This window comes from Dipodomys ordii, unplaced genomic scaffold (genome assembly GCF_000151885.1).
Source record: "Dipodomys ordii isolate 6190 unplaced genomic scaffold, Dord_2.0 Scaffold216, whole genome shotgun sequence".
In the NCBI taxonomy this organism is placed as follows: Eukaryota; Metazoa; Chordata; class Mammalia; order Rodentia; family Heteromyidae; genus Dipodomys; species Dipodomys ordii.
In genome coordinates this window covers 1060247-1083132 of record NW_012267432.1, presented here as the reverse complement: position 1 = coordinate 1083132, position 22886 = coordinate 1060247, and the positions used below count along the sequence as shown (strand labels likewise).

The following is a 22886-nucleotide window of genomic DNA, read 5'->3' as shown; positions in this document are numbered from 1 at the left end:
CAAGCAGCACTTGCTTTGACAATTCCAATTTGGCCTGCCACTTAGAGCTGAGAGTCTAAACTCCAAATAGTCCATTCCTCATTTAGACAGTGGTGAAATTTCTGTCTTACAGAATAGTTCTGTGGGATAACCCAGGAAATCTAGGCAAGGTTGAGAAATTGGAGGTGCTGAATATTAACCAGCTGTATTCCATACGTATTGTAAGCTTTACTATTCTTTAAACCCTCCCCCCCCCCCAGGCTAGAAATTAAAGGGAAAAGAAGGAATTTGGGGGGGTCTGGGAATGTGGCTTAGTGGCTTAGTGGTAGAGTATGCTTACTAAGTATGCATTAGGCCCTGAGTTCGATTCCTTAGTACCACATAAATAAATTTTAAAATTTACAAAAAAAAATGAATTTGTTGACTGAGGAATGCCAGGCAGTTTTGGATAGACCATACAGCGAACTCATTTCATGAGGCATTTGTAGATTCTTGTATTTATAGCTACACCAGTCAACCCAGTGATGTGGTTACTTTTATCTGCTCAGGAATCTAGGTATAACCTGAAGAGATGAGTGCTGAGGGATCATCCAGACCTCATTCTTTGCAGATGAAATCAAAGGACAGGAAGCAAAGGAGTTTTAGGCATTCAGTGTGCAAGTGATGGATTGTTGAAGTTTTTTGCACAGGTAGGACAGTGAAATTAGGTTGTTGTATTCAAGTAATCCAAAAATGTCTTGGGAAATTAGATTGTCATCAGAATTAGAATGTTTGAATTATTAATTTTGGAAGCAGATCAACTCCCAAGTGATGGCAAAGTATTGGGTATAGCTTCGGGGGGAGCATTCCTGGGGAGACGTGAAAGTGGGGCTGCCTGGAGATTGATTAATAAATGGAAAGGTATTATGGATGGAGGCATTGTTTGCATCTAGGGTGGTAGTAGAAGTTGGCAGTGGATAAATGCCAGCTTCTTGAGAGAGGGAGAGGATCAGGAGATCAAAAAGGGAGTGAGCAGGATGGCACACGTTTCAAAATAGCAGAAAGTTTACACAGCTTACTAGAAAGACTTCCATGTTAGGGGTGGTATGAGGCTGGTGAATAGCTGGCTGCCAGGTAGCCAATGAAATGCTTTAGACTGCCCTCTTCAGCCTGTCATGATCATGGGGCTTCTAGGAGGACCTGCCATGCTCCATAAAGCAGGAGCTTCCTGGCATAACACTGTGGGAGACAAGCCTCAAAGATATCGAATGTGTGAATAGCAAAGCATAAGATACATATCATCTTTTAGAGTTCCATATTTGTGTTTTTCCTGATTATTATTACTATCCTTACATCAGGATTGTTTTTTCTATGTTCTTGCCATGGTCAGCAGAAAAGCTGAGGTCTGTCTTTTCCCTCTCCACTTTCCTTCCTTCTTTATCATTTGGATTTGCCTATTCTGACTCAAACCACCTGAATAAACATCTCCAGATCTGTCTCACACCAGGCTTTCCCTACTTCAGCCCAGCCCCCACTAGTGGGACAAGACTCTCCCGAGCCATCCGCTTCAGGACTTTTATTCTAATCCATTCCCAAGCTTCTGTATCTAGTGTTGAGAGCCTAGGCTTGTTATTAAGAAATAACAATATGCTCTCTGTTCAAGAAACTGGAGACCTATTTGAATGGATCAGATTGAAGGAGGGAGTGGAGTAGGAGGAGGTAAATGAGAAGTCGGGTGAGAGGTGGTGGCTCTCTTTAGGGTGCCTTAAAATCACCACAAGGCTCCTTACAATGCAGACAGCCCAGCCTTCTCCCCAACTTCCTCATTCAGTAGATGAAGTTAGGGCCCCAGAAGTTCTCTTCTGGTTATGTTGACTTTTCTTTTTCAAAGAAGCAGGAAGATAATTTCTTAGGGGAGAGAGGGGGTGTCAGAAATTCCAAGAGAGAAGAATGTAAATTTCATTTCGAGGGAAGTGAGACAGGGAATTTAAAAACAAAAACTGGGGAAATACAGTGTGATTGCTAGCAGCACTAATTAGGCACACTAGAGGTTCAGGGTCATAAATAAAGAGGACAGGATGGAAAGAGAGTGGTGTAAAATTGCTTTGCAGAAATCTTGTTACTCCCAACCCCTCCTTTCCTGGGAGTGGGTGTCTACCCTCTTACCTCACATCTAGTTAGGGACCCCAGTGGGGTCATTTGGGAACCATGAGATATTCCTATCGCTGAGAAATGATGAGACTAGAGGCTAACTCCTGCCCTGGAAATGTATACCAACTGTTTCAAAGGTGGGCTTTGGCATTGACCCACATCTCCAGAATTTGCCCTAGCAAGCAGTACATGAATTTCTCCTCTATGTACCTTGGAGAAGAGAGGGAAGTATGGGATGGGTTGGGACCTGTCCATGCCCAGTAGGACCATTTTGAAGAGGAAATGAAATCAACACAAAGAAGCAAGGAGTGTGCTGTATGGGCTGGGGATGCAATTTTAGGGTACTACCCAAAATAGTGCTTCCAATGCCCATCTCCAGGGGGCAGCAGGGACTCCTCCTTTAAATATTTCCTAATTACCCAGTTAAGCCAGACTTATTTATCCTCTTTCCTCTCAGTTCTACAATGTGGAGGGGGCTTTGCTACAGCAAGCAGACAGGAAAGCTCTTCCACTGTCCCTCAAAGCAGGCTGCTCAATTTATATGAGGCAGGGCTAGGGGAAAGGGAGAGATTTAAAGCTACAATAGGTACAGATCACTTATCATGATAGAATTATGCATTCTAATTACTTGAGATTGTGTTTGCCCCCTAAACTGATCATACGATCCGTAAGTCAGTTGTTGACTAGAAATGTCCCAGGGTTGTTGCAGTTTTTCTCCATATCAGGGAAAGAGGACCGACACCCCCGCTACTCCCCGGCCCCAACACACACACACTCTCTCTCTCTCTCTCTCTCTCTCTCTCTCTCTCTCTCTCTTTCTCTTTGCTCTTCACAGAGTAAAGTTTGCAGAGCTGGTAAGAGACAATAAAGTTGGATTTGGATATCAGTCTATGCCTCATGCTTATTCAATATCCCTTTTAGACTTTTGAGTAGAGTTTTTTGCTTCTTCAGTTCCCGTAATACAGTCCTAACAGAACACAGTTCCAAAAGAAACAAAATGGTCTTGGCAGAGACACTGCTGCAAACACGCATCAGTTACATAATTGCACAAAGCCCTCTGCAGCTTTTCACAGAGAGTAATAATTAGAGCCTTTCATTTCCAACTCATCCTTCTCAGGTAACTCTGTCTGACCAGACATTTTACTATAAAGTCACTCCCTTTCTGGTCTAATTGCTTCTGTTCCCCAATTCATTTTTTCACACAGTCAAGCAACCTTTTTAAAATGTAAATCAGACTATGTCACTTCTCTGGTAAAAATCATTCAATGGATTTTCATTGCCCAAGAACAAAAAGCCAGATTCCTTCCCAGGCCCTGTGTGATCTTGCCCAGGATTTGCTCTCCAAGAACATCTCAACCCACTCCTCCCCTCTTAAGACTCCAGCCACACACAGGCTTTTTATTCATTGCTCTGTATTCCAAAGCATTTCTACTTCAGCATCCTTACACATGTTGCTCATCTTCCTAGAATACACTTTACTTGGTGAGCTCATTTTCATTTTCTTGATCTCCACACCAATATCACCATATCACCATTTTTGTATGAAAAAAAAAAAGTCCTCTTTCTGGACACACACATTTTCCAGCTCCATGCATTTAGCAGGGAGAATTGTACTCAACAATAGAAAGAGAACTAATGTATCAATATTCTACAAAGGCTTTTTTATTCTCCCACTCCTCTACCTACCAAGGTTTCGAAGGTGGTAGAAGCAGCATGAAAGTTCTTACCAGATGTCAGTCACCACTTTCTTTTTAACCCATGTATTTAAAATGGGAGGAAGAACTGCTCGTGACAGAAAATTGAGATAATACTCATATAACAAAAAATAGAAAGTTTGGTCACAAGCCAAAAGTGTGAAGAATGATTTCTTATTTCTTTGGTCCTTTTTTCCCCCTTCCTAGGCAAAGTCTCTACCCCTTGAGCCATACCCCTGTCCATGCTTGTCCACCTGATTAAGTGGTCACAAGATATATTCTTGTCTTGATTAAACAGAAATACCCTACTTATTAGACTTCCTAGGAATCTTGCCATTAACCATGGCTCTATCTTGGCTCTATAATTCAGTAGTCCTTCCACATTTTAATATTCTGGTGTAAATATTTTCGGTTCTACATACCATGACAGATGAATCTAAAATATTAACACTAAATATATTCCTTTTCCATTCCCTCCCGTGTTTCAGCAACCTTTAGAACCCTCTCTCTAGCTTAATGGATTGGGAGAGCATGATCTCTCATTTTTTTTATCTCTTCTGTCTGTTCTAGGGGAGGGGCATGTTAGAGGAAGAAAGATTAAATTATGTGAATAAAGCAGCACCAGTGTGTTCTACAAAGACAAGCATTTAAATGTTGATTTGTGTGGAGTGTGGGGGAGGGAGGCCCTAGACTTGTGCGTTAACAGACATTGGTTGGCTCTTTGTGATATGTAACCCACACTGCTCTCAGCTGTTTTAACTCAACTCTGCCAGTTCTGGAGATTGAACTCAGGGCCTCTGCCAGTTCTGGAAATTGAACTCAGGGTCCCTGAGCTTCTTTTACTCAACGCTAGAACTCGACTACTTGAGTCATAGCACCACTTCTGGCTTTTTCTGCTTATGTGGTACTGAGGAATTGAACCCAGGGCTTCATGCATGCTAGGCAAGCACTCTTCCACTAAGCCACATTCCCAACCCTAACTCCTAACTCCACAGCCTCCTAGTTCAAATATGCCTTACTTACCAGGCAATTCTCGGGAAAGGTCCCCACACATTGTCAAAGAGCCCATGGGGAATTCAGACATTTGTCCTGCCAATTAGTGGAAGTACAGCCAACAGCTAATAGTTCTCTGCTCTGATGGGAAGGGCTAATCTATAATCGTATAGCTCCAAATCAGTTCCTCGTTCCCCTCATATTGCATCCTAGACTCATACCTATCTTTGGCAAAGTATGATGGTTCCCGTATGGTATATGGTACAACTCCACTTCTGGCTGTTTTGATGCTTAATTGGAGACAAGAATCTCATGGATTTTCCTACTTGGGCTGCTTCAAACCAAGATCCTTGGATCTCAGCCTCCTGAGAAGCTAGTTTTATAGGTGTGAGCAAACTGCACCTGGATGGTAACTTGTTTCTTTAAGTTCTGTAGGCTCACAGCTAAAAGTTTGCCTTACATCTCAGAGGGTACATTGATCTTAGACTTTGGGGAAATGCATTTTGTATCGTGAGATGGACATAATAATTTGGGTACTAGGATGCAATGATAAGGTTTAATACGAAGTATACCTTAAATAGGCTTATGAATTACAGCATTTTAAGGGATGATGGGATCCTAAGGATGCTAACTTCATCAATAGATTAATCTATTGATGGGCTTATTGCGGAATAGGCTGTGGGGAGGTCAAATCTTTGAAGTGTGTGACTTGTTCCTGGACCTTTCAGCCATGATGTTATTACCTCACTGCAATAATGGAGCCAGCATACCTTGGATTGAAACTGTGAGCCAAAATAAATATTTCCACCTCTAAATTGTTTATCTCAGGTATCTCAGAGTGGAAACCATGTGAAGCAAAACTGATAAAACTGAAAGAAATAGACTGATGGATATAGTTGGAACTTCACACCTCTCCCTCCCCCTTCTTTTCCCCCTCAGCCCCCCTCTCTCAACAATCGGTAAAACAGCTAGGCAGTGCCATTGGCTCCTAGCTACTAAGGAGGCAAAAATCAGAGGATCATGGTGCAAAACCAGCCCAGGTAGGAGACTTAACTACAATTAAACCAAAAAAAAAAAAAAAAAAAAGCCCTAAGCAGAGCTATAGCTCAAGTTATAGAGTAAAAAAGCAAAGAGACAACTTTGTGCATGGTTTCCCTCATTTTTGGTAGTTAGAATGTGTCTGTAAATCTATAAGTAAACAGACTGGGTGGTATGCAAGCAATTACAAATGAACTAACTGAAGTATAATAGACTATAGTGAGCTAAAATAGTATAAAGTTTTAGAAAGACTAAGTCAGAGCCCAGCTAAATAAATACCAGGAAATGGGTACTTGCAAGACAAGGGGGAAGAATGCAGTCAAGTATTCATTGTATATACTACAAAATTTTTTTAAAAAGGGAAGGGTGGGTTGAAGAGAGGTTAAAATGTTGAAGAGATGACACAGATCACAATGTTTTGTATACATAAACTGCTTTGTTAAATAGCAAAAAAAAACAACCCAAAACATCCTAAAAAATTAAGAAAAGTGAGGGAAACGGGCTAGGAGGCATGGGTGAGAATGTTGAAAGTGTGACAATTGATAGATGCACTATATTCATAAACTTTGTTGAAGGACAGATCCTTTGTACAACTACTTAAGGATAATAAAAATCATTTTTTAAAAGCTAAGGAACAGGCTGGGAAGATGGCTCAGTGGTAGAGCGCTTGCCTTGCATGCCTGAGGCCCTGGGTTCGATTCCTCAGCACCACATAAGCAAAAAGAAAAAAGTCGGAAGTGGCGTTGTAGCTCAAGTTGTAGAGCGCTAGCCTTGAGCTGAAGAGCTGAGGGACAGCACCCAGGCCCAGAGTTCAGCCCCCACAACCAGACCCCAAAAAAAAAAGTTAAGGAACAGCCCTCAGGCCTAGAGTTCAAGTCCCAGTACCAGCATTAAAAAAAAAAAAGGAAGGGAGTGAGGGAAGGTGGAAGGTAAAGGAAGGAAGGAAGGAAGGAAGATAATAAACAATCAGCTGTTCTTCAGCAGGTGAAACAAACTGGTATGATCATACCATGGAATACTAGTCAATAAAGAAATGAGTCTTTTTAAATTTTTTTTTAAAAATTGTTATTATAAAGGTGATATACAGAGGGGTTACATGTACATAAGTCAGGTGAAGAGTACATTTAAGGAACACATCTTTGATACAGCAACCTGGATGAATCTCCCTCCAGTCTCTTATGCTGAATTAGAAATATATATACAGTCCTCTACCCCCTTCCCCAGAAAAAGAACAGCCAGTTCAAAAAGATTATATATTGAAGGATTCCATTTAATAACATTCTTGAAATGAAAAAAAAAATTAGAAAACACAAATAGGCTAGATGAGAGGAGTGGAATGAGATGAAGAGACTGTGACCATAGAAGGACAATATGAGAGACCTGCAATGGTGGGACTTGTGTGTACATCTTGACTCTATCAGTGTGTCTTGATGTTGATGTCTGATTTGTTATAGTATTATAAGATCACAGTTTGAGTGAATTTGGTAAAAGGTATATGGGTCCTCTCTGTATTATTTCTTTGTTTTGTTGTTGGTGGTGGTTGTAGGTTGTAGGGCTTGAACTCCAGGCCTGGGCCCTCTCCCTAAACTTTTGCTTAAGGCTAGCACTCTACCACTTTGAGCCACAACACCACTTCTGATTTTTCTGGTGGTTAATTGGAGATAAGAATCTCAGACTTTCCTGTGCTGGTTTTTCCAACACTTATATTAAATTTGGGACAATACAGAGGTGAGCATGACACTCAAGTTTGTGAACTTTTTATATTTTTGTGCAATGTTGGTGTGTCTGACATTGTTTTACAAGACTTTGATGATAAAACCTTAAACTTAAAAATAAAGGATCTGGCAAACAAAACATGAGCAATTTAAAAACTGAAAAATTTAAAAACTAAAAAATTTAACAAATAATGAAAATTTAAAATTTAACAACTGAAGTAATGAAAATGAATCAAAAAATTGTGAGATACAACTACAGTCTCCTTAGAAGTGTAGAGCTTTAAATGCTTTTATAGAGAACAAGGCACACCTAAAATCACTGGTCTACATTTTGCATTAAGAATTTAGATAAAGAATCTACATTTCACATAAAGAATCTAGTGGCTCACACCTGTAATCCTAGCTACTGAGAAGGCTGAGATCTGAGGATCACGGTTCAAAGCTAGCCTGGGCAGAAAAGTCAGTAAGACTCTTACCTCCAATTAACCATTAGAAATCCAGAAGTGGTGCTGTGGCTCAAGCGGTAGAGTGCTTGCCTTGAGCTGAAGAGCGCAGAGGTAGTGCCCAAACCCAGAGTTCAAGACCCACAACCAACAACAACAACAACAGAAAAATCTAGAAAAAGCATGAAAACAAAAATAAGTATAAAAATTTTAAAAGAGCCGGGCGCTGGTGGCTCATGCCTATAATCCTAGCTACTCAGGAGGCTGAGATCTGAGGATCACAGTTCAAAGCTAGCTTAGGCAGGAAAGTCTGTGGAACTCTCATCTTCAGTTAACCACCAGAAAACTGGATGTGGCACTGTGGCTCAAGTGTTAGAGCGCGTACCTTGAGCTGAAGAGCTGAGGGACAGCACCCAGCCCTAGAGTTCAAGCCCCCAGCTGACAACAACAACAACAACAACAAAAAGGCTAAAAAAGATAAATGCAAGCATTGAAATAAGACATTGGAAAGATGGTAGAGAAAAATCAATGAAACTAAAAGCTAATTCTTTGAAAGAATCAATAGAATTGAAAAATCTTTTAGTTAGACTGATTGAGGAAATAGGAGAAAAGACCAGTAATAGGAATGAAAGAGACCTTCCTGTAGATCCTATAGCTATTTAAATGGAGATATACCATTAAATTCCACATTGAAGATGAAAATTTTCAAATAACACCACAACTGATTCAAGAAGAGGTAGAAAATCTGATGACCTTATCCTATTAAAGAAATAGAAGTTCTAAGTTACTGGCCAATTTTATTTATGGAAATAAAAAGGAATGACATCTCTTTTACAGACTGTTGAAAAGTAGCAGACTGGGTTATTGAGTTTTTGTTTTGTTTTTTTGTGGGGGTAGGAGGTGGGGGGCATAAGAGTCTTGTGGAATTTGCTGCCCTGGCTACCTTCAAACTTCAATACTCCCATCTCAGCCTTTTGAGTAGCTAAGATTACAAGCGTGAGTCACTGGTACCTGGCACAAATCTTTTATCTTTTATTCCACTATGTAGTAGAAGAACCTAGAAATAAAAGTCTCTGGGTATCCTTCCTGCTCTTTAAATGATAATTTAGAATTCCTTCCATTCCACCTCTACTCCTCCCTAAAGTGGCAGCTAGGTATAGAGGGGAGGGCTTATAGCACTTTTTGATGTCAGAAGAAATGGACTCCTGGCATACTGCTGGTTCTTAGATGTGCATAAGTTGGCCTCTAGGGATGGTTGGCAAAGTTTCATACCTGGGCATTCTGCCAACATTTGCTTCTAAAGCTGATGAATTTGTGGTCTAGTGTTTCATAGCTGCCAGGACCTTGTTCTCTTTCCTATCAGTTGAATCTTGTCTCAGCAACACTTTTTGGTGCTAAAGAGATTCTCTGCCTCATACTTCCTTTAAAGGCTCATTTCTTAGTAGCCATACCATACAGGGATCCACAGACACACTTCTTCATGGCCATGACACTCTGCCCTCCTAAGAAACTTGGGGCCATAATGAGTACTTGAGAGAGAACAGTTCCCTTTAAGAGTTCCAGGAAGAAAAAGGTGAAAACCAAGCCCCTTTGCCTTTTTTACGTCAGTCTATATGCTATTCCTCTCCCCTCTGAGATTTCAGAGGCAAAGATCAAGTTGGTCATGTCATCCTTCTTCCTTTCATCTCTGCTCATTCTCTCCACACCTACCCATTAAGATGGAAGGAGATATTTATTCCCTTGTAAATGTCATACTTCCTTTTGCCTTTTGTTGTTCTTGATGGTTGTGGAGCTTCAACTCTGGGCTTGGGCGCTGTCCCTGAGCTCTTCAGCTCTACCACTTGGGCCATGACACCACTTCCAGTTTACTGGTGGTTAATTGGAAATAAGAGTTTCATGGACTTTCCTGCCTGGGCTGACTTTGAATTGTGATCCTCAGATCTCAGCCTCCTGAGTAGCTAGGATTATAGGCATGAGCCACCAGCACCCAGTTTATTGTTTGCTATTTTAACTTGGTTTTTCCAGTACTGTTCTTGAACTCAGGACCTCAAACTTTGCCTTAGCTTTTTCCTTTCAAGGCTGGTGTTCTACCACTTGAGCCACACATCTACTTCTGGCTCTTTGCTGGTTAATTGGAGATTAAGAGTTTCAGATTTGACTGTCCAGACTAGCTTTACACTACAATCCTCAGATCTCAGCCTTCTGAGTAGCTAGGATTACAGGTATGAGGCACCTTTTATGATTGCTTTCCTACAACATCCTCACTGTTGGGTCTTTGTCCATCCCACGAAAGAGGAGGGGGTCCAAGGAAAGGTAAGTGCGCCACTTGCCCATTCCCCAGCCTCCCTCAGCCCGGGAGACAATCAGAAGCAGCTGTGAGTCAAGTCAAGCAGGAACTCATTTATTACCACACAGCAAGCACTTTTTAAAGCAAAAGAGACCGGTGGCATGGGGAGGAAAAGGAACCAATCACTGTCAAGGTCACACCCTATCATGCACCTAAGCTTCCACGGGCTGATTACGCACTAGACATAAACAAATCGGTCTCTGCCCAGTCAACTCCCTCTCAGCGCCATCTTTGCCGCCCATGTGCTCTGCAGATTCCCCCTTTTTGTTTTAATGGCAGACCGGCTTCCCAGTTAGTTATCCTTTTCCCCTCCTCTGTAAAGGTTATTTTAACAGGATTACATTGGTAAGAATAGCATTGGCCATGCAGGGGGTTTGAGGCAAGTCTGGGGGGTCGAGATTTGCCAGACTAGGATAGGGAGGGCCCTGGTGCATGAACCAAGAGCCCGTCCCAGTTACCTCACATCCCCACCTAGCACAAAAATAAACATCAGCCCACCACAGTTAGAAATGTCCAAAGCAGTTCGATTAGTGGAAACAGAGTGCAGTAAAAACAAGACAAGGTCAACTAGTTGAAAGTAAAATAAACTGTGCAGACATAGCAAAGCAATCCCGGGCACCTGGTGTCTTTTCAAGTAAGCCAGTTTCTTAACCGTGCCTTCAAGCGAGCACAGGGGTCAAGATGACCTTTGAGCTTTACTGTTGGCTCCCAACACCGCGTCTTTGTTTAAAGAAGCAAACCCGCCTGTCTTCGGTTGGGTGGATCACCTTGTCTGCCTTACCCATCATCGGGAACTTCTTCAGAGCGGAGATGAAGGCCCTGTCTTAGGTTGGTCAGACTGGCACCCCCTCTTACCCGTCTCTGGCTGCGGTTCCTCTCGGGGGAAATCCATTCACTTGGAGCTTGATCTTATGTAATTGGCTGGCTAAACTCATAAAAGTTTTGCAGTGCACGTATAATGCAAGGAAGGCATAGAAAAACCATCAGCAAAAGCATTGCCAAGGCCAAGCAATGTCATTAGCAGTCCTTTAACATGAGCCAGGGATGGGATAGCAGTCTTTGCCACTTTAGAGGCCAGAGGTGGGGCTTGTTCTAATCCGGCTATTTGCCTGTGGGGTTGAAAAGGATCTAAAGACAAGTTACTATGTTTAACATTCTGTGTTAGTGCCATAGCAGCTGCCACTGCGGAGACAGCTAACGAAATAAAGGCCAAAATACCAAGTTTTAGACATGTTTACAGGAAGCATAGGGATTCAGTAATGCTGCAATACAAGCAATTAGTAAAAGAACAATTAGAGCAGGTGACATTAAAATAATTAGCTAAACACCATAGCTGTTTTTCTTTCCTTGTTGGTTAGTTTATCCTTGGACATCCTTCTGTATAGAGGAAATTGGTAAATACTTAAGGTTCCTGGCAGGGATCCAAATGAGGCTGAATCCCCTTTGGGAAAAACGCATCCAAATCCCCTTCCCATAGTAACTAGGGGGTCAGGCCCTCTCCATTGTTGTGTCAGGGGTCCTTCCATCTGACTTTCACTTGGGGCTTAGGGTTTAGCTGTCCCCAGTGCTTGTGAAATCTGGATTCAGTTGCCCCTTTTGAAAAATTTAAAATGTTAATGGTAAACAAAGCTATCTGTAACTGTATATGGTGGCTAACTCCCCCTTTTTGTTTTAATAATTGCTCAAGACATTGGTGATTTCCTAAAATTGCTTGGCCTTGGGGATTATAGGTATTTCCTGTAGTATGATTAATATGCCATTTGTCAAAAAACTCTGACATTGCTTTACTAAGAAAACAGGGTCCATTATTGGTTTTAACTTGTGCTGGTAGACCCAAGGTGACAAAGCATTGAAGAAAATGTGCTTCTAAATGTTTAGTTCTTTCTTCTGTATGTGCTGTGGCCCAGCATGCTCCTGAGTAGGTATCTATAGAGACAAAGATATATTTGAACTTAACAAAGGCTAGGAAATGAGTAACATCCATTTGCCAGAGGATGTTAGGTTTAAGGCCTCTGGGATTTACCCCTGGTGGTTGTAACAGGTACACCTAAGAAGGGCTGGCATGTGTTACAGGGATGTACTATCCTTTTGAGGTCCTTTACAGGAATCTGAGGAAATCTATGTTGAAGACCTCTCCAATTAATGTGGGTTAAATCATGCAAACAGGTGGCCTCTTGTAACGTTAATGCTTGTGGGCCAGTAACTAACTGGTCCGCCCAATTATTACCTACGGATAAAAACCCAGGAAGTTTTGAATACCCTCTCAAATGTTGAATATGAATAGGGGCTCCCTGCCCTTCTAATAGGCCCTTAAGGGTAACCACAAGGGGGAAATAGGGTTTCCATCCAGCTTAATATGTGCCTGGGGAATTTGAGGGAGCAAGTTAATCATATATAGGCTATCAGAATACAAATTAAAGGGTTTTTGAATGTCCCAAAGAGCCATAATTATGGCCTGCATTTCTTTATATTGTGCTGACCCTTGACAAAGTTGAAATCTTTGTTGGCTTGGGGTCTTTTGTTGTTCCTCAAAGGCTGCTTACACAGAGTCTGCTTTACCTGTCAGTAAAAATATGGAGGGCGTCAGGAATCCTGCACCTGAGGCAGGGTGTAGGGGGCAGTTTGGACCCCCCCCCCATTGACGGGGGAGGGGAGGGGAGGAGGGATTGTTGTGAACAGTCCCTCTTAAAGTGCCCCTCCTGCCCGCATTTAAAATAAGTCCCTCTCCCCGATGGTCTTGGGGATCCTTGGCCCTGGGCTGCCAGCGCCTGGGTAATAGCCTTAGTCAGTGCAGATGTCTGAGCCTGTAAAGCTAAAGCTAGTGATTGGGACTGGTGCTGTTGTGCTCCCACATCCTGCAAGGCCACCACCCATCTGCTCAGGGAACTCTCTCAATCCCATGCAAGGGCAAGGCCGTGTGGTGGTCTGCATTCATCCCTTCCCAGACCAGTAGCTTTACAAACTGATCTCGGTGGTCCCCTGCCGGCAGCTGGCAGTTAATACTCTGTTGGTCAGTCTACAAACTCAGCTAGAGGCTCACCCGGTTTTGCCTCACTCCTGCTATGGGGGACTCAGTAGGCCCATCATCCAGTTTGTACCACGCGGCAAGTCCTGCCTGCCTCACCTGGTCACGGTATAGGCCAGGTATGGCAGCCTGTTGGATGCCAGTGGAGTACCCTTCCCCCGTCCCTGCTAACATGGCATAAGTAATAGGTATCGCGGGTTGAGCCTGCCGGTTATTCTCTGCTCGCACTCTGCATTCCTCCTTAAAGAAAGCACACCATTTAATAAACTGAGAACTGGTGAGGATGGCTTTGGCCACATCCAGCCAGTCCTTAGGGACACACGGGTGATAGGCAATGTCTTGTAATAAGGTCTGGGCCCGGGGAGAGTTTGGGCCATCCTCCGCCACTGCCTTGCGGTGCTCTTTAAGATCCTTAGCTTCCCATGGATACCACTCCAAGGGCCTGTTAGCTCCTGGTGCCAGATTGACCAGATATGCTTGGGGAAGCGAATCCTGTGGCCTAGAGTCTGGGCTCCCAGGTGGCCCTTCCCTTCCAGGGTAGCCCTCCAAGTAGGTTACTTCCCCAGCCCTCGGCCCCTCCTTGGAAGGTCGGTAGGGGTCCGGGTCCCGCAGGTCCCTTTTGAAGGTTGCATAGGGCGCCATACCCCCCCCTCCAATCAGGGGGATAGGGTGGGGGCATGGGACTGTCAGGGGCACCTGAGTCAGAGGGGGTAACCTCACCCTTGTTTTGACTTCCACTGTGCATGTTTCAGTGCGTTCTCGGTCGAATTTGACCCATTCCTTTTCCTTCTCACTTCTCAAGTCCTCCTGTACTCCCTCTAGGCCTAATGTTGCCTCCTCCTCCTCCTTCTGTGAGATAGCATTATGCATACTAAGGGTTTCACTTACCCTGAGAGACCACTTAGCCTCGGCCGCTATATTTTCCTTTCGAGCCCCACGTTGGGCACCAGGTGTCGGGTCTTCGTTCATCCCACAAAAGACAGATGGGGTCCGAGGAAAGGTAAGTGCGGCTGCATGCCTGTTCCCGAGTCAAGTCAAGCAGGAACTCGTTTATTACCACATAGCAAGCACTTTTTAAAATAAAAAAAGGCCTGGTGGCATGGCAGGGGAGGAAAAGGAATCAACCAATCACTGTTAAGGTCACACCCTATCATGCACCTAAGCTTCTGTGAGCGAGCTGAAGGTAAACAAATCGGGATCTGCCCACTCAACTCCCTCTCAGCGCCCTCTTTGCTGCCCATGTGCCCTACACCTCACCGGTGTCTGGAAGAATCCCTGGTATAGAAGAAGAGTGAATAAGAACAAAGAGCTTAGGTTTTGTGTTTCATATCCCCTCAAGAATCTATCATAGGTGAAGACATGTGTTAGCCACTGTCACATCGGATTAATCTTTTGGAACCACGAGGAACACCAGGCCCCTCTTCCAAAGGTGTCCTGGACCTGTCCTCTCCCCAGGTGCCCAGCTCATGCCCCCATCTAACTCAGCATAAACACAACCTCTCATTCCTCAGTTGTGCACACAGTACTCTCCCCTCGTGTCTTGTTTTGCCTCCTGAGCATATTCCACTCTCCTTCCCAAACTCAGAACTCATTTCTGGACTCACTGCTAGCTTTTATTTTGGTAGAGGGCAGGGCAAAGGGGGGCTACACACGTGGACTCTGCGTAGGACACAGGTGTCGGGACTGAGCTTGGTGGGTAGGGGCAGGTACATCAGGATGTTGCTGCTGTGCAGCTTGGTGGTGCCAAGGGGCCCTGCCATGTATACGGGACAGGGGTATACAGGCAGGCCGTCTGGGGCGGGCAGCTCACTGGCGCCAGGGGCCTGTGCCCTGACGCTGACCGGGGGCAGAGGGCTGGGCTGGGTGGAGCTGGTGTCCAGCAAGGCCCCCTCCGAGAAGTCCCACTTGGCGTGCAGGACTTGTAATCCCGTCAGCAGCAACCCCAGCTCAGGAACAGTGGGGTTGGGGCCGTTCTCCACCTGGGGGGAACCAGAAACTGGTCAGAACTGAGTAGGGAGCTGGGTGGGGGTAAGGAGGGAGGAATCCAAGATCAGAAAAGGGACTGGGGGTGACTGAGGGTCAACATGGGATGTAATGGATTCTTGAGAGGCTGGTGGGAAGCAGAGGGTGTGTGTAGGGGGCACGGGTGGGGGGACAACATCAAGATACCCGGAGGTGCAGAAGATGGGTCAGCTCCTGACGTCTGTACAGGAGAGCACCGAAACTTAAATCTTGACTACCCGGGAAACTGGGGCCGGCCAGGATGGCCTCCCAGCGCAGGGCAAACAGCAGGCGACGCGGGTGACAAAAGGCTGACAGGTGAAAGATGCGCTGGGGGATCTGGAAACCTCGGTCCTCACCGTCGCCCAGGTAGAGAATCAACTGCTGCCCACGGCTGGACAGCTGCCGGAGCCATTGCCAGGGCGGCTGCGGCCCAGCTGGTGCGTGGCGTCGCCAAGGCCGGGGAAAGTGGCCGGCCCAGAGGGCTTGGGCCACCTCCACGCAGCGGTGGGAGGCGCATGGGGGCTCCCCCGAGAGCTGCTGCAGCAGGCAGGTAAGGTCACACTGCAGCAAGACTACCAGCTGACTGAGTTCCAGCACCTCGCGCTCCAGGAAGGCCCGCAGAGGCTGCTCCTTGGTGGGCCCCACCTTGTAGGCCTCGGACTGGTCTCCGCATGTGTGCTGGGTCAGCAGCTCCTGCAGGGCCTCCAGCCTCCCCTTGGCTTGCACTAGGCGTACCCGCAGCCGCCTTTCGGCTCGCCGGGCGCCTCCCGCGTCGGCAGGGACCCAGGAGGTTGCGCACTGGCGCATGGCGCGTAGCAGTGCCCGACTGCGGCATCGCAGCAGCCAGTCTCGGGGGGCCTCACTCAGGCCGCAGATCCCCGGCTCAGATGGGGTGGGCAGCAGGTGTACCTCCGCCTTGCACTCGGCCATGGCATCCAGCTTCCCTAGATCTGGGAGTGGGAGGCGAGGGTTGAGGGACAACATAGATTCGACGTCCACCCCCCCCCCCATCCCAGAGCTGAGGGAGTAGGTCTTCCTCTGGTTGTGGCATGCCATCACTTCCACCCCCAACCTGTGACTATGACCCCTTTATAGGCCCTCATTGGCACTGCTGTGTCTACTTTGGGTGGGGATGGGGGGCAGAGGTGACATTACACCACCCCGCCCCATACACAGATAATTTGTCGGGAGCTTACCTGGACTAGGCATCAGACTGGCCAGCAGAGACTGAGGTGTGTGTGGTTGGACCCCACTCCTGTTGCTGGAGCCCAGGCAGGCTTGAGTGAGGCTAATCTGAGCCTTCATGTCCTCCTTGTCTTCCAGCGGGCCCCCATAGAAAATGGAAGCTGAGGATGAGGCCAGAGTCCCTCAGTCCCAGCCCCTCCAGTGTCCGCTACGCCGCCCAGCCAAAGCTGTGACTTCATGTCCCAGATGTATGTCTTACCCGCCAGCTCCTGCATGGCAACGCTGGGATTGCTGAGACTGGCCCACAGCTGACTCTGGGTCTGAAGGACTTGGGCCAGGGTTATTTGACTCCTGGGGAGAGGAAACACACACGATTTTAAAGAATACCAATATATTGACTATTCAAGTCATTTCTCCTTCCCAAACCTTTCTTCTGAGCTCCAGGGTTATGTGGTCTCACTAGGCATTGGACTGGGCATCTCAAATTCCATTTACTTCCATCTGAAATCACCACCCTTCTCCCTCCAGCGAGAAGTGTCATTAGCCACCTCATTGTCTAAAGCAGAACTGGGAAAGTCACCCCCGACTCCCTCTTCCCTCTCTCATGTTTGCTCTTCAATCTCACCCCAACCTCTATCACTCATTTATCATCTCTTCTTTGGAAGCTACTGGAATACCTTTCTTATTTTGGTGCTTTTTTATTTTTATTTTTTTTTTGTCATGGGTCCTGAACCCTAGGCCTGGGCACTGTCCCTCAGCTCTTAAAAGGCTAGAACTCTACCACTTGAGCCACAGCACCACTTCTGGTTTTCTGGTGGTTTATTGGAGATAAGAGTCTCACAGACTTTCCTGCCCAGGTTGGCTTTGAAGCATGATCCTCAGATTTCAGCCTCCTGAGTAGCTAGGATTACAGGTATGATTCCAGCACTCGGCTGGAATACAAATTTTTTAAAGGCAAAACTGTTGTGCTTGCTTCCAGGGCCACCTCCTCTGGCTCATCTTTCTGAAAGATCAAGGTCCTCTCCTAAGGAAAACCCTTCAGTGGCTTCTCACTGTCTCAGAATAGCATCAGCCCCACCCTTTGCCACAGCTCCACTTAGACCTTTTTGCTAGTTAACTGGATATAAGACCCATGGTGGGTGCTGGTGGCCTGTAATCCTAGCTACTCAGGAGGCCGAAAATAATGGTTCAAAGCCAGCCCGGGCAGGAAAGTCCCGGAGACTCTTATCTCCAATTAACTACAAGAAAACCAGAAGTGTAGCTGTGGCTCAAAGTTCTAGAGCACTAACCTTGAATGAAAAGCTTAGGGACAGTGCCTAGGCCCTGAGTTGGAGCCCCATGACCACCAACAACAACAAAAAAAAATAGTCTCTTAGATTTGTCTTCTGGGGCTGGCTTCAAACTATGACCCTCAGATCTCTACCTCCTGAGTAGCTAGGAATACAGATGTGAGCCACTGGTGCCTGGCTTCAAGGCCCTCCTTTTCAACCTTCAGCATGCCTTACTTCAGCTACATTGAAGTCTCCCTTCAGCTCAGCTTAGTTCCCCCTGCTCAGAAAGGCCATATTTCTGTTTGCTTCAGCTTTTAAGACTCAATTCAGAATGAGATCTCAAAGTCCTAAGGATTTCCTTCCCCTTACACTTATACTTTGGAGATACCAAAGATGAATTAGTTCTTTTTTCATGCGGAAGACAGTTTGGTGAGTGACTAACTGAGCTAACTGAACAGGATGATGGGTGGTGGATCTCTCACCAGCGCCCCCTGTGTGCCTGCATTTTCATCCCATACAGCTGCCGGTGCAGCAGAAGGCCATGTAGGAGGAGCAAAGGAACTATCTGGGTAGGGGGCTGAGCAAGGGATTCTTGCTGGGCTAATTCCACATTGTTGACCAAGATGTGGCTCAGCTCCAGGGATTGGTCCCAGAAAACAGGCAAGGAGTGCTGAGTCAGCACAGCTGAAAAAGAAGCAAAGCTCCAAGTCAGCTCTACACAGTTGCTGTCTTACTTCTGAAGTGAGAACCTGTGGGTGCTGCTCCTCACCTGGCAAGGAAGATCTTGCTTCTGTGGTCACAATAAGCCACAGACGGAAATTTCTGTGGACAATGGCTGTAGTCCTGCTCTCGGGTTGAGGTACAGATTCTTCCAATTCCCTGTCTGAAATCACTAGGGTTAGAAAAGGAGCACAGATCAGACCTCAAATAAGGGGCAGATCCACAAGTCCAGGCATAGAACTGTGATTGGATTGACAGCATTCTGACACAAGGCTGTAGAGAAGTGATTAGGCTGGGGCTAGTAGACTGGTCATAAGGCCTGAGTATTCAAGCTCAGGCTCAAATATAGAGGCCCTCATTCTGAAAGCCATCTCTAAACAGTTAACCTACCCTTAGCTCCATCCAGTAAGCTCAGCAAGGGCTGCATCAGCTCTCTTGGCCAATGGGGCATCAGATGACAGTTATCCAGCACCAACCAGTACCCCATGAACATAGCCTGGCACAGACTGCCGACAACAACAGAGAGTGGGTCCCAGGCTTTGGAGCCAAGAGCTATCACCTGCACTTGCTTCTGGAGACAAAAAGAAAGATGGCACAGTGACTCACAGTGATACTGGATGGCCCTGAGGAATCAAAATGGTTTTTAAAAAGAGCCACAATAATCCAAAATGTGCTTGAATAATCCAGGAAGATCCACAAGAATGCTTGAGAGGCGAGGGGGGCCCCCCCAAACTTCACACCAGCCCCCAAGAGCCTGCTCAGCTGTGGCTGAGTGGCTAGGTTCAAACCTGAATGTGGACGTCAGCTAGTTTCTTAATGACAGCCAGAGGATGCCCCAAGGCTGTGGGGTGACCAGGCGGCGGCAGCAAGATGAGTATGGGCTGGGTGGCCTGGCTGTGTTCGAAGGGTATGGTAGGTGCACTCAGGTTTTCATCCAGGGGGCGGCCCAGGAGGCTGGTGGTGAGGTCTGCCAAGGCGGCTGCCAGGCAGTCAGGTCGGAGAACCCTCCACAGAATCAGCTTCTGAAAGAGGCTGAGTGGCTCTGATTGAAGCTCAGGTGTAGGACCCAGCACTGTAGAGGACAGCGACAGGTAATCCTGCCAGATTTTAGGGTGTTCTGTCAAGGATGCACGCAGCCCGTTAAAGGGAGGCAGCCGCTCTAATATTGCACATTCTCGCCAGGCCTTCAGCCCTAGCCATGCTGGCCGGCCTGCACCTGACGCGGATTTGCTGTGACTTGTGATCAAAGAGGTCGTCAATCCAGGCCACAGTGCCAGCTTCTCTAGCTTTGGGGCCTGGTTTTTCACACTCAGCAGAGCCAGAGCACCTAAGGCACCCACCAAGGGTACTTGGGTCAGCCCCAATATAGCCACGGTGCTGCCCAGTAGATGGCGAGTCAAGCGTATTTTCAGCTGCAGCAGATGACTGGCCAAGTCCTCCCCATGCTGGCTGTCATGGGGTTTCATACTGTTTAAAGCCCGCTTGGTAGCTGTCAGCCAGTTCTCTGAGCTCATATGGAAAAGTGGCAGCATGTTCTGTAGGGAGCTAAGGGCCTCTACTATGGCTATCCCGTGACGGACCACATTCTGGTAGGGTACCCATAGTACAACTTCCTGCATCTTCTGCTCTTCTAGCTCCTCAATCTGGGCTCGCAGCTGACATATCTTTGCCTGGACTCTCACCATGTCCCGCAGAAACTTGGCAGGTTTCTGTTGCATTGGATGCGGTAACAGTAGGGCCGTCAATAACCGCTCCTGTGCATATGGTCATTTTAATAGATGGATCTGGTCCTTTCTCACAGTCCCCATACATCTCCCCACTCATCTCCACCTCCATACTTCAAGGGTCCTCCCAAAGCTCATCCTGTCCCATAGAACTGGGCCCCTCAAGCACCTCATCAGTTTTAACAGCTTCACAGGTATCCAAGTGTCTGGTCTGTAGCTCCTGCCAGCGTTTCTTAAGCTCGGGAGCCTCTCTAGACAAGATTTCATGCAGCATCTGCTCTTCTAGTACATCCATGTTCATGCCAAGATCCATCACATTCATCCTCTTCAGCAGTTCACAACCTAGCACTTGGAGGGCCAGGCAAAAGAGGTTTAATCTTTTCTTTTTGGCAGAGATATGGCATGGGGAGATGGGAAGGACAAGAAGTATGTATGGCTCTACTACAGTTCTGAGCCAGCTCTAGGCTAGGTGAAGCCCTCTGAGGGCAGATCCTAGGAGTTTAGGGTGTCCACAAAGCTGTATCAGCAACTTACCTCTCTCTGTCTTACCATTTTCCAAGGCACCGAGTGTGAGGGTAGTACTTAGATAGAGACAGAAGCCAGTCTGCACCTCGGGTGGGCTCAGCTGCTCCCGATGCAGCAGCCATTGGAGTTCTTGGCACCCTAGGCCCAGCTCCATGTTGGTTAGGAGCACAGGCTGGCCTGTGAGAGAAAGCAAGTGCCAACACTTGTATCATCCAACCCCTTTTCACAAGATCTGGCTCCATTCAGGGCAGGTTTCCTACCCTTCTACATAGTGAGATGAAGCATAGGAGTTGAGTGAGATCAGATAGCTGTGGGAGGACTGTGTGGTCACAGGACTGGGGGAAGACTAAAAGGGAGGGCATGGTATGTGAGGGCAAGTTCTTACCGTTGGCAGCTGCCTTCCGGAGCTGAAGACCCAACTCTGGGTCAGCACCCGAGAGGACACATAGACAGACAGGAGGCAGAGGCCCAGCCTCAGAAGCGATATCTGACCCCTGACTCTGAGTCTCAGTCTCTTTCTCTTTCACATTTTCCTCTTGTTCTTTCTTCGCCTGCTTTTGTTCTTCTGTCTGCTTCTCGGGCTCATTTTCCTCTTCACTAGTGTCATCTTCTGTATCTTCTTCATCTCTAGTTAGATCTCTCAGGAGGCAATTCCCTAGGCCAGAAAGATGAAGTAGAGAAACTGCAATCCTAGGGAGAGCCATTCACCCAAGGACTCCATTTCAATGAGGACAGATCCTCAAAAAGATACCTTAGAATAGCTATGTAAGTGCTATGATTTAATTTCCCCATCTGCAAAATCTGCTTGATATTAGTGAGGCCCTCATGGGATTAGTGTGAAGATTAATTGCAATGGTATATAAAAAGCACTTAGCCGGGCACTGGTGACTCACGCCTGTAATCCTAGCTACTCAGGAGTCTGAGATCTGAGGATCGTGGTCCAAAGCCAGTCCAGGCAAGAAAGTCCATGAGACTATTATCTCCAATAAACCACTAGAAAACCGGAAGTGGTGCTGTAGATCAAGTGGTAGAGAGTTAGCCTTGAGCTGAAGAGCTGAGGGACAGTGCCCAGGCTCAGAGTTCAAGCCCCATGACCAACAAAAAACCAAACCAAAACAAACAAACAAACAAAAAAGCACTTAGACGGGCACAAAACAAGTGCCCAGACTCCAAAATTCTAGGGAGGAGGTCAATCATCTCTGAAACTGGCCCTATTTCTGCCCCTTCTGTTGGTTGACTAGAAGAGCCAATGCCTTTCTCTTCTTACCTAATGTAGTAACAACTAAAAGAGCCCTCACTCATATGGACCTTAGTATCTGGGGGGCAGTGACATAAGTGAAAGGCTCAACCAAGTCATTGGTGGGCAACCACCATAGCAGCCATTCACAATTGACTCCTTGCCTCCTCTACTGCAGGAACTAGATAAGATTTTTCCAGGGATTTCCCCCCCCCCCTACGTTCTTTTACAAAGGGAGGTTGCCAGAACCACAGATAGTGCATCACTTTTTTTTTTCTTGTTTGAGTAGTTTATTGGAGATAAATAGTGCATCACTTTTTATTGGTAATAAATTACTGCAGATTTAGCAGTATCATTTATTATCTCATAGTTCTGTAGTGTTACAAGTCCAACATAGCATGGCTGGAGCATCTGGAGCAATATTATACTAAACTAAAATCAAGGTGACCTCTAGGCATAGAAGTCTCATCCCAGTGTTAATATCTTCCATTTAGATTTACTGTTTGGTGTGTGTATGTGTGTTTTGTTGGTCGCAGGGCCTGGACTCTGGGCCTGGGCGCAGTCCCTCAGCTCTTTAGCTCAAGGCTAGCGCTCTACCACTTGAGCCACAGTGCCACTTCCAGCTTTTTCTACTTATGTGTTGCTGAGGAATCGAACCCAGGGCCTCATGCATGCAAGGCAAGCACTCTACCACTGAGCCACCTTCCCAGCCCCTGTTGCTTTGTTTTTGACATAGTTATCTCACTATGTTGTTCTTTCTATCTTCAAACTCTGGGGCTCAAGTTATCTTCATGTTTCAGCCTCCTAAATAGTTGGGATGACAGATGCACATCCGTGTGTCTGGCTCTTACTGGCT

General features: G+C 46.3%; 1 protein-coding gene across 1 annotated transcript in view; it reads right to left on the bottom strand.

Annotated features, from left to right (window-relative positions):
- Nucleotides 1–14977: 14977 nt before the first annotated feature.
- The window catches only part of Dnhd1 (dynein heavy chain domain 1), a 71333-nt gene continuing 63424 nt past the window's right edge, over nucleotides 14978–22886 (bottom strand). Inside the window, 11 exon segments of the mRNA XM_013035593.1 lie at nucleotides 14978–15343; nucleotides 15534–16318; nucleotides 16565–16714; nucleotides 16813–16904; nucleotides 18307–18508; nucleotides 18594–18716; nucleotides 18935–19115; nucleotides 19333–20298; nucleotides 20438–20616; nucleotides 20818–20970; nucleotides 21179–21448. Coding sequence (XP_012891047.1) covers nucleotides 14978–15343; nucleotides 15534–16318; nucleotides 16565–16714; nucleotides 16813–16904; nucleotides 18307–18508; nucleotides 18594–18716; nucleotides 18935–19115; nucleotides 19333–20298; nucleotides 20438–20616; nucleotides 20818–20970; nucleotides 21179–21448 — 3467 coding nt within the window.